The following is a 15,740-nucleotide window of genomic DNA, read 5'->3' as shown; positions in this document are numbered from 1 at the left end:
TCTTTGCCTCCCCAAAGGCTCTGTCAATTTCATCTCTCCAGTCTAAATCTGTGAGGGATGGCAACCAGAGGGCAGCGAGGAATGGAAATGGGTTGGAGCTGCCTTCCAGAGCTGGGCTTGGACCTGGAGAGGTTATAGTGGGTTGAAGTTTCCCTTCTGGCCTTTCACAGCCCCTTCACACAGATCCAGTGTAGAGCAAAGCCTTTGCCCTGCTGCCGGCTCTGTCTTTGTAAACTACCTTTCCTGGCTACCATTGCATCTCCTGACACCTGTTCTTCACATGTCAGATGTTTCAGGTAGAGAGACTCTGATTCTTTTAACTGGAGATGCCAGGGGTTGAACCTGAACCTTCTGCAAGTCAAGTCGATGCTCTGACAGTGAGCCGCAGCCCCTCCCCCATCGTGAAAGGCTGTGGGGTGATTGGGCACTGAGAATCTGTGGGTAGGGGGGGCAGCAAGCAGGGGGGAAGTGAGAGTTGGTGGCAGGGAAGGCAGCACCCTTTGTTGAGCTGCCACTGAACAGACTGACCCATCTTTGCTGTGCAGAATACGTCTGGGGGGAACTTGAGCCATTGTGAAGGTAAGAGTGTGGTGTAGTGGTTACACTTTTGGTCTTGGATCTGGGAGACACGGGTATGAATTCCTACTCTGCCACAGAAACTCACCACGTGGCTTTGGGCCACACACTCTCAGTCTAACCTACCTCACAGGGTTGTTGGGAGGATACAATGGAAAGGACAATGGAAGCCACTTTGGATCCCTATTGGAGAGAAAGGCAGGGTACGAACGAACGAACGAACGAATGAATGAATGAAAGGGGATCAGTTGAAAGAAAGCAAATGATACAACATTCTCAAGTTCCCACCTTCTCCCTTATTCTTCACCATGATCTGAAGTCTCCCTTCGTTGCACCACCACTGTGCTAATGTCACATGAGAGTAGACAGGTCCTCTTGGTAGCTTTCCAACAACTGCAAAAATCTCTTCCCGTGGAGTCTTGCCAAAGCCAGAATTGGAGCTTCTTTTAGAAATGTTCTAAGATCTTTTTTAAAAATTGGGATGGATTTTGGTGGTTATGGTTAAGGAGATGGAAGGGAGGAGGTCTGATAAATGGAGGTCATGATCCAGAGTTGATCATATGCAACAAGATGTTATCAATGGCTAATGATCTAAGACAGCAAATGGTGTGCATTTTCTCTTCTGCAGGGAAGATGGATGTTATCTCTAATTGGACTGGGACTAATTATTGAGTGATTTCCACATTTGTGTCAAGCCTAGTCTACATATACAGCAGAACGCTTGAATGCTGCAGTGGGAGAATTAGGGTTGCCAGCTCCAGCATGGGAAATTCCTGGAGATTTAGGGGTGGTGCCTAGGGAGGGGGGAGTTTGGGGACAGGAGTGAACTCAGTGCTGATGTGATGCCATAGAGTTCACCAGGAGAAGTAATCTATGTTATCTGGAGATTACTTGTAATCCTAGGAAAGCTCTAGGCCCCACCTGGAAGTTGGCAACCCTAGATAGAATGGACCACTCCATGGCAGACTGCAGAGAAGAGGAAGTGTCACATTTTCAAGGGTTACCCATGATAAAACAAAAACAAATTCCAATAAATAAAAAATCCACATAGGAGCTAAACAGTAGAGCTAAAATAATTTCCCTGGTGTGCTAGTTTTCTGATTCCAAGAAGTCCCCCCCACCCTCCACTGGCAGCATTCATTTCCCACTGGTGGTCTGAAGTCCATTCCACCACTTCATGGTTCTGCCACCCCATTCCTTATCTTGAAGCTTCATTTGCATCATGTACACATGTGGGAATTCTTGTATGCAGTATATACAACATATGTAAAAAAAACCCAGGCACAACCTGTACTCTGGATAGAAGATTACTGTTAGGACAGAATATGAGGAAACAGAATCGTTTCCAATTAGCAAAAATGTCAGACAAGGATATTATCTCCTTATCTGTTCAACCTATGTGAAGAACATATCAAAAGGAAGGTGGGTTAGATTTAGAAGAAGGTGGAGTGAAAATTGATGGAAGGACCTTGAACAATGTGAGATACGCAAATGACACTACATTACTGGCAGAAAACAGAGAAGACACGAAACAACTATTTATGAAGGTTAAAGGAGAAAATGCCGAAGCGGATTACTGCGGAAGATCAAGTAAACAAAAATAATGACTACTGAGGAATTACATAATTTTAAGGTTGCCCATGAAGAAACTGAAATTGTTGAAGATTGTCTATTCCTAGGGTCATCCATCAACCAAGAGGGAGAGCACAACCAAGGAATCAGAGAGAGATTGAGAGTTGGAAGGGCAACCGAGAAGGAACAAGAAAAGATCCTTAAGGATAAAGATGTGTCCCTGGGAACCAAAATCCAGATTGCTCATTCTATGGTATTCCCCATTACTACGTACGGACATGAAAGTTGGACAGTGAAGGAAGCTGAGAGAAAGAAAATTGATTCATCGGAAATGTGGTGCTGGAGGACAGTTTTACAGACACAATGGAAGGCCAAAAAAATCAAATAAGTGGGTTCTAGATCATGTCAAGCATGAATTCTCCCTAGAAGCTAAAATGACAAAACTGAGAGCGGAACTACAAGTGACAAAAGGCACAGATTGGACACTTGCCAGCTTCCCTCAAGTTTTGATGGGAAATGTAGGCAGCTTGGCGGAATGTTGGACAAGTGACAGTTGAAAAGTCCATTGGACAGCAGTCGGAGAGCCAAGCTGCAAGACCAGGATGCCTACATTTCCCATCAAAACTTGAGGGAAGCTGACAAGTGTCCAACCTGTGCCTTTTGTCACTTGTAGTTCCGCTCTGAGACTATGGAACTTTGGTCATATCATGAGAAGACAAGTGGTGGTGGAAAGTGCCATCAAGTCCTAGATGACTTATGGTGACCCCCTGCTGGAGTTTTCAAGGCTCATTGGAAAAGTCAATAATGCTAAGAAAAGTTGAAGACAGGGAGGACCTAAAACGAGATGGCCTGACTCAGTGCAAGAAGCCACGTCCTCTAGTGTGCAAGATCTGAGCAAGGCTGTTAATGATAGACGTTTTGGAGGTCTTTCATTAATAGGGTTGCCATAAGTTGGAAGCAACTGAATAGCATATAACACATACACATAACATTGAAAAATGCATACCTTTACAGGAAACAATTTGGTGCAAAGAAATAGAAAACGGCATGAAAATAAAGAATCTCGGGTTCAAGATAAAGGAAATGTAAGATTAAAATGAGGATTTGAGGGTGGAAACTTGGGTAAGAAATTCTCCATTATCCCTAGAGCAGACTTATCTCTACTCTCTGTCTGAAGACACTCGGGCTCGCCAAGATCTGGTATCATTTCGGCGGGCCTGCAAGACGGAGATGTACCGCCGGGCATATGGTTGAGGCCAGTATTAGGACCATTATTGAGCCTCCCGTCGCCTTCTCCTATCCAATGACATCCCGTCCGTCCGGGTGTCTCCCTCTTTGTATTTGAGGGCAGGAATGTGCATCTGAGTTAGGATTTTATGATATGATTTTAATTGTATTTATATAATTATGTATGTTTATGAATGTTGTACCCCGTCCTGAGCCCACTTGCGGGGAGGGCGGGCTAAATACCAAATAAAGAAAGTAAGTAAGTAAGATCAGCATGGACAACTTTCAGTCAAGCTCCACACAAAAGGTAGATTTTGCATGCACATCTCCCTTGGTAGATTAGGGTTTTCTTAAATTTAAGTTCTATTTTACTCTGTTTCTAATATATTGAATTAGAGTACAGTTTCATTTCCCCCCTAAATAAATCTTGGGACTGTTGTGAATTTTCTCAGGAGGTGCATTCTATAGGTAGAGACCAACTCAAGCAATGACCTAAAAAGACAATCTTCCTTTCTAGTTTAGAATGGATTTCATACCGGCACAATTGACCATTCTCAAATGCCAGCATTAAGCGAACCTTTGTTTAAAAACACAATCTATTAAGAGCCTATTTAAAAGCATTAATCAGAGTCTCTAGTAAAAGAAAACAGCTAACCAAATAACGGACTTCGTGGTCTCACGCAAGCCAAAATCCATGGGGTGTGACTTTGTGATTTTATTAAGTGTGAAATATTTTCCCCTCACATAATATTGCATATAAAGCTCGGAGTAATAAAGTCACCATTACCACCAATGCTTATTATGATTGCTCTAATTACACATACATTTCTTTTCTTTTCTTAGGCGACATTCAAAGGTTGGATGGAAATTATGTATGCTGCAGTGGATTCACGAGAGGTGGGCTATAAAGTTCAAACACTTTTCTCTTCTGCCTTGCATTATGCTCCGTTTAGGTTTTGAACCAACTGCGGGCGCAATCCGCCGAGATGTTTTACTGCATAACCATCAAAAACCTTAGTATTCAGCTAACTAGTTGTTTGGGGGGTGGGAGGTGCAATGAAAGCTACAAAAGAAGTTATTTGTGCTTTAGACCCATGCAAATAAACAGGAGGTCTGTTCGCTTACTCTGGATTTTCCATTAGATCGAGGGTTTGTCTTTGTAAGAGTCAGATATGAGACTGAACACAGCTTGAGAAGTCTTTCTTTCACTTCTGACTTGCTTGTCCTCCAAACCAGAGACCTTAACCTGCTTAATCTCAACAACAGAACTGGATCCTATCTGAATCAAATATACGAGGGTGCTCACCAAGTAGATATGCACATTAATAATATATCAAAATTCTTTATCCAGCTGGCAGAGCCAGTGGGGAAGGGATTGGAATCAGTTGATGCTTTCAAGCTTCGTATATAGGATGGCAGAGGTTTGATTACCCCTTTGCATTTCACACCCTTTCCCATCGTTGTTTGGTAAACTTTGGCCAAACTGGCTTTTGTCCGGGTTGCAAGTTTTACAGGTGGATTGAGATAATTTTAGGATATATTTTAGGCTTTTCTGGTTGGAGCGGGCAATAAGATCCCAAGCTACGTTTACAGAAGGGCAGTGACTGTTTTACTATCGTGTAAGGGAGAGAGTAGAAAAAGGATCAACATACCCAAGCTGCCCATTGTAGAAGTTGCAAACAGGAGCTGTCCCGTCCCCCAGATGGGCAGGGACAGACACAATGCTTTTAATCTCTACATTGCAAAAAAGAGAGCTAATTTCTCATCCCCTCCTTTCCACACTGGGCAGAGACAGATGCAATGCTTTGAATGTCTGCATTGCAAAAAGGAGAGGAGAAAGAGCTCATTTCTTTCCTTTCCCCCACTCTGGGTGGGGAGAATAGAAGGGAAATCAGCCAGACATCTGGTCACACACCCCACCCCAATTTGATGCATTTCAGCAAATAGGTGTGGCAACCGACTTTTCAGGATAGGAGATAAGAAGAACCAAACTGCCAGCTGATCAGTTTGGAGTCCACTCCTGATGTCCTCCACCCAAACCCCCCCCCCCTCTGCTGGGTACAGAGAAAAATTTCCCCAGCAGGAGATGAGAATCCGGGAGTCAGCGTCTGATAGCTGCCAGCAACCTATTCCCCCAAATACACACAAGCAGCAAACAGCCTAGCGGCCCTTCAGTTAATTGGCTGCCTAATCATCGCTAGCAAATGGGAAGTGAGCCCAACTGGCCGGTGCTCGAGCATCCCTAACTGCGAGTCTAGCTGTGAATGTGGCAGCTTCGTGTGTGTCACGGGGTTTTTAAAACAATGCAAAACCTGTTGATCGGGGACAAGAGGGGGATAAAAGACCACCTTGTGGTCAGCTGTCTCTCTCTCATAGGCAGCATTCAGCCCTAGAGGCAGAACCGGATCCTTCCTCTGGCTGGCTCCCTGATTGCTTGGGGAGGTTTGCTGGCTTCTCAATGTGATAATTTTCAGATGTCGAAAGACAAGCAGCGGAACGCACCCAATAGTCAACATGTACCTCTAAAACAAATGTCGCTAAACTACGTCCTCTGTAAGTGACATACCGTGCAAAATTTAGCTTAGGATGTTGATGGGTTTTTCTTAGCCTTAGTTGCTTTTTCTTGGGTGGCGCCGTGGGTCAACGGCAGAGCATCTGCTTTGCGTTTGGGAGGTCTCCAGCATCCCCAGTTAAAATAAACTGAATTATTGAGTTGTACAGTAGTCAGGAGTCCAGTAGCACCTTGAAGACTAACCAACTTTATTGTGGCATAAGCTTTCGAGAACCACAGCTCTCTTCGTCAGATGCATCGTCATGGATCTGACGAAGAGAGCTGTGGTTCTCGAAAGCTTGTGCTACAATAAAGTTGGGTCGAATCCACATTCACCCATTACCCGCATGTTTATCGGATATCTTCCGTTTGCCTCCAATCCGCGATTTTTTCCTCTTCGTTCACATTCCTGCTTCCAATCCGTCTTTCTCGCGCGTCCCTCCGGTCACACGGCCGCTCGAAAACCGCTTTTTTGGGCGGGACCTTTTTTCCCGCCCATTTTTTTTTATTTTTTTGAGCGCACTTTTCCGTTATTTCGATCTTTCCTTATAAAGAAACATCATTGAAGATAATGTTGCCTCTCTTTCCCCCACTGACAGCACTGATGGCTCTCTCCCGTTTCTTTTTTGGAAATTTGGAAGCATTTGGGAAGCTTTCGTGGGCATTTCCTATGCAGGACAGTTCAGTGCCTGAATTTTACTGAAGTTTCACTTCCTTGGAGTGTCATTATTTCGATATTTCATAATTTCGATATTACAGTAATATAAAATAAAAAAAAATAAAAAACAGTTAAAAAGGAAGTTTCGCGAGTCCGTTCTGAGGGTGGATTCACCCCAAAATGATTTTTCAAATTACCAGATTTGATTCAGAAACAGCATAATCAATAAATCCAATGCTATGAAGTCAAAAACAGTCTTTTGCAGACTACGGAGCACTTGCAAGTTGAATCAGCCAATAGGAACTCTCGGAACGGCCGGAGAGACAGGAAGGGGGGTGGTTTTTTAAAAAAACCGCATAAATTGCGCATTGGCCCGTTCACGGCCACCGTGAAACTCCCGTTGAAAACCTGTGACCACATATTCGGGAGAAATGCGAATGAAATGCGTCTGTTTAATGAGGTAATGTGACCGGCACTCAGGATTGCGTGGGGAATGCGGGGAACATGCGACTTAGAATGAGTAATGTGGATTTGACCTTGGTTAGTCTTAAAGGTGCTACTGGACTCTTGACTATTTTGCAACTACAGACTAACACAGCTATCTCCTCTGGATCTGTGACCATGGAAAGATCTGTGACCACATTCAGCTGAGTTTTACAGTGGAGAATGGTTGGGTAAAGGTATAGAGACCATGGTTTTATACTACTAGATGTAGCTTGTACTGCCCGTTGCTGTAACTAGCATCCTACTATGTAATTCTTGCCTCATTTAACACATCTTGTTAATACTTATGCTTTGCTTCAATCTCATTTGCAGATCTCTGGCTGGTTCCAGATTTCTATAATAAAAATCCTATTGCACTGTTTATTGGATGTCCAACCCTTTTAGTTGTATGAACTTACTCTCTTTCACCTGCCTTGAGGCCCAGTGAGAATTAGCCAGTTTGGTGTAGTGGTTAAGAGTGCAGGACTCTAATCTGGAAAGCCGGGTTTGATTCCCCACTCCTCCACTTGAAGCCAGCTGGGTGACCTTGGGCAAGTCACAGCTCTCTCAGAGCTCTCTCTGCCCCACCCACCTTACAGGGTGTTTTGTTGTGGGGATAATAATAACATACTTTGTAAACTGCTCTGAGTGGGCATTAAGTCCTGAAGGGCGGTATATAAATCGAATGTTATTATTATATTATTATTATACATAAAAATAAATAAATATATGTGGGACTGTCTCTCCCTATAAGAACGCCAGAGGACTCTTCGCTCTAGCGATAAACATCTACTAAAGATCCCTGGCCCTAGGGAGGCCCGCCTGGCATCGACCAGGGCCAGGGCCTTTTCAGTCCTGGCCCCAGCCTGGTGGAACACTCTGTCTGATGCGACTAAGGCCCAGCAAGATTTGTTATCCTTTCGCCAGGCCTGCAAGACGGAGCTGTTCCGCCAGGCATTTGGTTGATGCGAGGTGGTGCCCCCTAGCCGGGGGAGTACACTGGCCCTCCCTACCAGTGATACCTCCATCTCTCATATTTCCATGTCAAAATGCTTCGGAGATGGCTGAAAAGGTGGTCGTCTAGATTACGTGCCACTGTGTTATATATGTACACATGTGTATTTTAATCTGTATATTTAAGATGTTTTATGGTTTTTAATTGTATATACTGTGAAATATGATTTTAAACTTGGTTGTAATCCTCCCTGTGCTTGCTGATGCGGGGAGGGCGGAATATAAATCGAATAAAATGAATGAATGAATGAATGAAGGAATGAATGAATGAATGAATGAATGAATGAATGAAAATAGTAAGTGATGTGAAAGTTCCTGGAGACCTTGGAGAGCTGGTGCTAGTCAAAGTACTCAGACCTGGCTAGACCACAGGTCTGATGCAGCAAAAAGCAGCTTCACGTGCTTCTATTTTGTTTTCTCAGCGCGAGGAGCAGCCTAAATGGGAGTATAATGTGTACATGTACCTCTACTTCGTGATCTTCATCATCTTCGGTTCCTTTTTCACGCTGAACCTCTTCATCGGTGTCATCATTGATAATTTTAATCAGCAAAAGAAAAAGATAAGTAGCACCTCGCTTGCTGTGTGTCCGTCGGGAATTGTTACACAACAAAGTATCCATCTAAATGTTGATTGTTGGTTGTTGTGGATTTTCCGGGCTGTATTGCCGTGGTCTTGGCATTGTAGTTCCCGATGTTTCGCCAGCAGCTGTGGCTGGCATCTTCAGAGGTGTAGCACCAAAAGACAGAGATCTCTCAGTGTCACAGTGTGGAGAAGATGTTGGCAGGTGATTTATATCTATTCAGGAAAGTGGGTTTGGGCTGAGTCATCCTGTAAGCGTTTCCCAGGGTGTGGAATGCTAATGGAGGGAGGCGTCACTGTAAAAGAACCTCCTCAGGATACCAAAGAGGTGTAGCACCAAAATGTTGATTGTTACACAATCAGAAATATCTGTCTATCTATCTTTATGCAATCAGAAAAATACAACCCCGTGTTCATGATGCATACAATTTTGTATGGGTGTGGCTCCCGTGATATTTGCTCATGACAAATAGGGTCTCTGATTTATTCATAACAATTAGGCTGTAAAATTTTGCACATCACCACAATATTGTAGATTCTGTGCAAAGGGTCTCTTGTAGCAACTGAAACAGAAGAACTAGGCACAGGATACGAGCCAACACTGTGGGCAGAACAGGAAAACTAACCACAGCTAGCAGGATGCACATGGTCCCCAGTGTCCGCTCCCCCTCAAAAGTAAGTCTTTTTGTTATGGAGATATAAGAAGTGCAACTTTCTCCTTATATCTCCACAACAAAAAAGGCTAAAGACTTTGTTTTTTTATATGAAAAGCTGGGCATTCAGAGAAGTAGTATATCCTGGCAACGGATTATTGCATTATTGTGCATTGGCACCGTTGGAATTGCCAATTAAAACAAAAAAACATCAAGGCCCTCTGGTGGCATATGGGGAAGAAGAAGCCCAGTTTTAAACGAAAGAGCGCAGCAGCAGCACAGCAAGGGAACAGGCTGTATGTGAACATGCATGTGCAAAAAGCCATGTGCTGTATCCAGAAGGAAGCTGCTTGCCAAATTCTGCTGAAAAATCAGCTATCGCTTTGCAACAGGATATGAGCTGAACCAGCCAGTGCTCAAGCATCCCTAATGACCTATACAAAGTCAAGTCCCTTGTTGTTTGTTCTAAAGGCTATTAATCCCCAGTCTAATTCCAAAGGAAGGCCAATCCCATAACCATTTCAGTTACCAGCAAGAGAGAGAAAGCCAGTTTGGTGTAGTGGTTAAGAGCGGCAGGACTCTGATCTGGAGAGCTGGGTTTGATTCCCCACTCCTCCTCTTGAAGCCAGCTGGGTGACCTTGGGTCAGGCACAGCTCTCTCAGAGCTCTCTCAGCCCCACCCACCTCACAGGGAGATTGTTGTGAGGATAACAATAAGACACTTTGAGAGCCAGTTTGGTGTAGTGGTTAAGAGCGGCAGGACTCTAATCTGGAGAGCCAGGTTTGATTCCCCATTCCTCTGCTTGAAGCCAGCTGGGTGACCTTGGGTCAGTCACTTAAGAGTGGCAGGACTCTAATTAGGAGAACTGGGTTTGATTCCCCACTCCTCCGCGTGAAGCCAGCTGGGTAACCTTGGGTCAGGCACAGCTCTCTCGGAGCTCTCTCAGCTCCACCCACCTCACTAGGTGATTGTTGTGAAGATAAAAATAACACACTTTGTAAACTGCTCTGAGTGCGTGTTAGGTTGTCCTGAAGGACAGTATATAAATCAAATGTTATTATTAATAAAAAGTAACAACGTCTTTCAATACTTTGGACTACTTCTGCTTTACATAAACAGTCTTATCTTCCATCCAAAATAATACTAGCTGTGCCTCCCTATACTTAGGTGGACAAGACATCTTTATGACAGAGGAACAGAAAAAATATTACAATGCCATGAAAAAACTGGGATCCAAGAAACCCCAAAAACCCATCCCACGACCACTGGTGAGACAACTCTTTGAATGTCTTAGGAGGGCCCAGAGGCCAGAGCTCCTGGTTTGCATGCAGAAAGTTCCAAGTTAAATCCCTGGCACGAAAGAAGAGTAATTCAATGGCCCAAAATGGTCAGGATCCGGACATACCAGGAGTTGGGGGTGGGAGGCAGTTGGGGGATCTCACTACCCAGCCACCCCAATGGCCACCCTGGGCTGGCGTGGACCACCAGGAGAGGGAGAGAAAGAGGCCACAGGAAGGTGGAGCAGCCCCCAAGCCTCAGAGGGTCAGAAGGAGCAGCTGGAAGCCAGCCAGACCCACCCTCCAGTGAGAGACTAAGAGCCCTACCGGGGGCAGGAAGGACAGCTAGGAGAGGGCCGGGACAGAGGGGGGAGGCACAAGAGTTAGGGACAGCCAGCCCTCAGCCAGCCAGGCAGCTACCTTGCCAGCAAGACAGCAGAAGCAGCACAGAGCCATGCCCCAAGCTGCAAGCAGGGAGGAAGGGGATAATAGAGACCAGCTGGGGCTGCTGGAAGCTGGGAGCAAAGGAGGCTTGGGAGCCAGCCAAGAGAGCACAGCTGTAGCTGTCCAACACAGCCCAATGAGCTACCACAGGTGCAACTGCTTGGGGCTGTCCAAAGCAGCCAAACTAGCTACCTCCAGAGGCAACTGCTTGAGGCAGCCTAGGCCAATGCTAGAGGGCCAAAGAGGGGTGTGGCTGGCAGGTGGGGCCAGGAATGAAGGAAAGGATATAAGGAAAGTCCACCCACAGGGCGGGGTGGGTTGTGAAGGAGGAGTGGGAGAGCGGAGGAGGAGTGGTTGCCGCTTGAAGAGGGGGAGAGAATGAGTGAGCGAGGGAGGGAGGTGGAGGAGGAAGATGGACACCGGAGCAGAGCTAGGTTGAGTGGGCTTGCTGGTGGCTTGAGAGGGTGAGGTATACCTCCCCTTCTTCCACAAAGCAGGAGCCCGCATAATCCCTAGCGGCATCCAGGTGCCAAAGTCAGGCACTGCGGCGTCTGACACCACAGTGCCCTGGAGAAAACCTGACATAAGCACTCAGGAAGATGTCCTGGGATGCCACCACATCTCAGAAGACTCCTTTCCCTCCCTTGGATATCATGAGAACACAGAAATCATCACCTTATTTCTTGCTCGGTGCCCCACGGCACCCCCCCCCCAAAATTATGCGCTTGGGCCAACCACCCCTCTTCCCCCCCCCTCCATGCTACACCACTGCTCAGCATTCAACCCAGCTACCAACTGCTTGGGCCTGGCACCGCAACCATGTTCCATCGTGCTACCATGCCATCGTGTCCAACCTCGAGTTTCTGTGCCGCTTGAAAGCTTTCCTCCTTCACTTTGGCCGCTAAGCCTCCGGTGAACTAACGGTTGCGTTTCCTTCCTGTCTTCTAGAACAAGTGCCAGGGCTTCATTTTCGACGTCGTCACAAAGCAAGCCTTCGACATTTGCATCATGCTTCTCATCTGCCTCAACATGGTCACCATGATGGTGGAAACGGACAATCAGAGTCAAGAGAAGATCAGCATCCTTTATATCATCAACATGATTTTCGTTGCCATCTTCACTGCTGAGTGTATATTAAAAATGGTGGCTTTGCGGCACTATTACTTCACCAACGGCTGGAATATATTCGATTTTGTTGTTGTGATCCTATCGATTGTGGGTAGGTCGACTAAAGATTTAGAAGCAATGTTTATTGAGGTTCACATGGCCTACGTTGCCTACAGGCCCTATAGAGCTGCCCAGACATCTGGGGCAATTTCCCCCTGGTCCATGCAAAGCAAGACCCTCTGCTCCTTTGTGTGCTGCTGACCCTTCCCCTGGCTCTGCCACATTGATTGTTCTCATGTGTCTTTAGCACGTCTGGACAGCTGTTCATTGCTTCCTAATGTGGCTCACCATTTGGAAGTTTTTAAGGACCATAGAGATTGGGGGGATTCCTAGAGCATTGCTCAACATGTTGATGTCACTTCTGGGCAGCTCTATAGTGTTGTGGAGCAGCAGTCACATCCCAGATGTGTTGGAATAGGCACAAAACTGATTGCCACACCAAAACACAGTCATTCGTTGTGGCTTGGCCACATTACAGCGCATCCAGTAAAGCACTGTAGCCTTTCCACAGCCTTCTTGTCCTCCATGTAAAAGGCCAGGGAGAAATTTCACTAATCTTATCCAAAAAAAAATGTGGCTTCCCTTGAAAGTTCTCAGATGTTTTGCCTAAAAAAGAAGCCCCAAAGTCCAGGCCATATGAGGGGAGGAGAACAAAATCAGTGTCACTCGATGAAGCTATGTCACTTCCAGGTGGAGACCTAGAAGTGATGTCACAGAGTCACATGACATCTAGGGATTTCTCCAATTGATGGTGACGACCATAGAGATTGGGGGGATTCCTAGAGCATTGCTCAACATGTTGATGTCACTTCTGGGCAGCTCTATAGTGTTGTGGAGCGACACTGATTTTCAGCATTTCCCCCCTTCTGCCCCAGTGAGCACCAGCAGAGGACAGGAGAGTACCAGTGAGGGGTTGTCCACCCATTGTGGGCAAATGGCACCCACCGCCCAAAGTCACTTCAGTTTCTTCCTTGAGGTGAAATTTTAGTGGCTCCATGTTACAGGCTCTTCTGTTTTCCATTATTTTAATTGCCCACAATAAGCAAGAAAAAGAAGCTACTAAGAAACAGCAAGCAGGCATTGCTATGTCCAGCCAATGTTGATGCAAAATATATAGGGGTATCCAAATTGCAATTCTTATTTCAGTCCTTGTTAGCTCCATTGGACTGGCTCAGCCCTGTCAACGTGGATAGACACGTACGTTCCATATCTGAGCTGATGTATAACGTTTTGGATCAAGGGACAAGAGACACTGAAGTTGCTGGACAACTTCTTTGGAAATAATTCAGAAAACTCCGTGGAGCCTGTTTCAGAACAGACATGTTTAGGAATAGGCTGTGAGCCTCTTCTCCTAGATTGCTGTCAACTGGATCCATTTTTTTCCTGTCATTTTGTGTGCCCAGAAAAAATGTAAAACAACATAAAAGCAACCAGCAACCGGGATAGACGACTAAGCCCCCATTTTTTATTTTTTTAAAATAATTTTATTGGATGAGGCAATATACAATAATTGATTAATACATTAAACTTATCCAAATTAACCCTTCTACTTAGATATATACCCCACCCCCTCCCCTCCCCCTTTTCTTTGTTGACTTCCAGCAACACTCGAACCCCCCGTTTATTCATAGCTATTATTATTACACTATATTGCTGTAATTTTTACCATGGTAAAGATCTTGATATGTTTTTCTTTCGTTAAAGTCTTTTTATATAAAATTTAAAATCCCTCCAGTCTAAGCCCCCCATTTTTTTAAAAAAAAAAAAAGCCCAGAATCAGCAGCAATAAAATCATTAAAACCACTAAAACCAGCATTAAAACAATGAAAATTATTCAGCAAGAAAATATTGGCAAGTCAGGGAGTAAAATACTTACAGGAACATCTCTCTAGACTGATGTTTCTTGCCCCTGCACTTGTCTAAGCTTATGCGGGGATGGCTCATGCACTTAATTTTGAAAAACACTGAAAATCCAGAGCTGTGGCGAAAGCACTAACCAGGTGTTCATTTCTTTTTCTTCCAAGGTTCTGTGCTTTCTGAAATCATTCAGAAATATTTCTTCTCCCCTACCCTCTTCAGAGTCATCCGTCTGGCTCGGATTGGTCGGATCCTGAGACTTATTCGAGGGGCCAAAGGAATCCGGACTCTCCTTTTTGCCTTAATGATGTCCCTCCCAGCGTTGTTCAATATCGGCCTCATGCTTTTCTTGGTCATGTTCATCTATGCCATTTTTGGCATGGCCAACTTTGCCTATGTCAAGAAAGAGCACGGGATAGACGACATGTTCAACTTCCAGACGTTTGCCAACAGCATGCTTTGCCTCTTCCAAATCACAACATCAGCTGGGTGGGATGGTCTTCTCAACCCCATTTTGAACACTGGGCCACCGTACTGTGACCCTCGCCGTAACTATACAAATAGCTCAAAGGGAGACTGTGGCAGTCCCGCAGTGGGGATTCTGTTCTTTGTTACTTACATCATTATATCTTTTCTCATTGTTGTAAACATGTACATAGCAATTATTTTGGAGAACTTCAGTGTGGCCACTGAAGAGAGCACAGAGCCTCTCAGCGAGGATGACTTTGATATGTTTTATGAAATCTGGGAAAGGTTTGACCCTGAAGCCACTCAGTTTATTGAGTATTCTGCACTTTCCAATTTTGCGGATGCGCTCTCGGAACCTTTGCGCATCGCAAAACCAAACAAAATTAAGCTCATCGCTATGGACCTTCCCATGGTGAGTGGCGATAGGATCCATTGTTTAGACATTTTGTTTGCATTTACCAAAAGAGTGCTGGGAGAATCTGGAGAGATGGATGCCCTTAAAATCCAGATGGAGGAAAAATTCATGGCTGCCAACCCATCAAAGATTTCTTACGAACCAATCACGACCACACTGAGGCGGAAACAGGAAGAGATTTCCGCCGTCATCATCCAGAGGGCTTACAGGAGTCATCTCTTCCAACGCTCACTCAGGCAGGCCTCTTTCTTGTACCGCCAAAAAGCTTGCAACTTGGGAGATGACGCGCCAGAGAAAGAAGGCCTGATTGCCTTCATGTTGAGTGAAAACTATGGCAGGCCCATCAACAAGTCCGAGACTCTTTCCTCCACGTCGTTTCCGCCCTCCTATGACAGCGTCACAAGAGGCACCAGCGATAACTTCCAGCTAAGGTTGACGGATTCCAGCAAAAGCGACGAACCTCTCGATGATCAGTTATCTCCTGAGCAAGACAAAGAGTCCGTTGTTTAAAGGGTGGGTTGGGGAGAGGGCTGGTTTTTAGAACACTTTAAAAATATTGTTTACAGAATGTAATGCTGTACCTACACAACAGTTGAAGCCGCCTTTTAAAACATTCGTTGCAAAGCAAACAAAAACAGAAACAAAACCCTTAATGGGGTGGGGGGGGTCAATGCGTTATCTGTGTATGACCTTTGACCCTGCTCGTTTTGAACTTTGCTCAATGTTTATGTTCATATATGCACAAGGATGGGGTAGGGGTTTCCGCCCTAAGTCACGGCTGTTCTAGCAGTGGTTTG

At 45.2% G+C, this 15,740-nt stretch overlaps 1 protein-coding gene across 2 annotated transcripts in view; it reads left to right on the top strand.

The window, feature by feature from the left end:
* SCN5A (sodium voltage-gated channel alpha subunit 5) overlaps window positions 1-15,453 on the top strand; it is a 306,477-nt gene extending 291,024 nt beyond the window's left edge. Inside the window, exons 23-27 of one of the 2 annotated variants that reach the window (XM_054990894.1) lie at window positions 4,219-4,272; window positions 8,504-8,645; window positions 10,483-10,583; window positions 11,985-12,255; window positions 14,228-15,453. In XM_054990894.1, coding sequence (XP_054846869.1) covers window positions 4,219-4,272; window positions 8,504-8,645; window positions 10,483-10,583; window positions 11,985-12,255; window positions 14,228-15,453 — 1,794 coding nt within the window. Of the gene's footprint in view, window positions 1-4,218; window positions 4,285-8,503; window positions 8,646-10,482; window positions 10,584-11,984; window positions 12,256-14,227 lie in introns of both variants that reach the window. The other variant, XM_054990895.1, reaches the window with a different exon arrangement.
* Window positions 15,454-15,740: the final 287 nt, after the last annotated feature.

The sequence above is a fragment of the Eublepharis macularius genome, chromosome 11 (assembly GCF_028583425.1).
Source record: "Eublepharis macularius isolate TG4126 chromosome 11, MPM_Emac_v1.0, whole genome shotgun sequence".
NCBI classification, from domain to species: Eukaryota; Metazoa; Chordata; class Lepidosauria; order Squamata; family Eublepharidae; genus Eublepharis; species Eublepharis macularius.
Note: the sequence above shows the minus strand (reverse complement) of the source record. Positions and strands in the feature narration are given on the sequence as shown.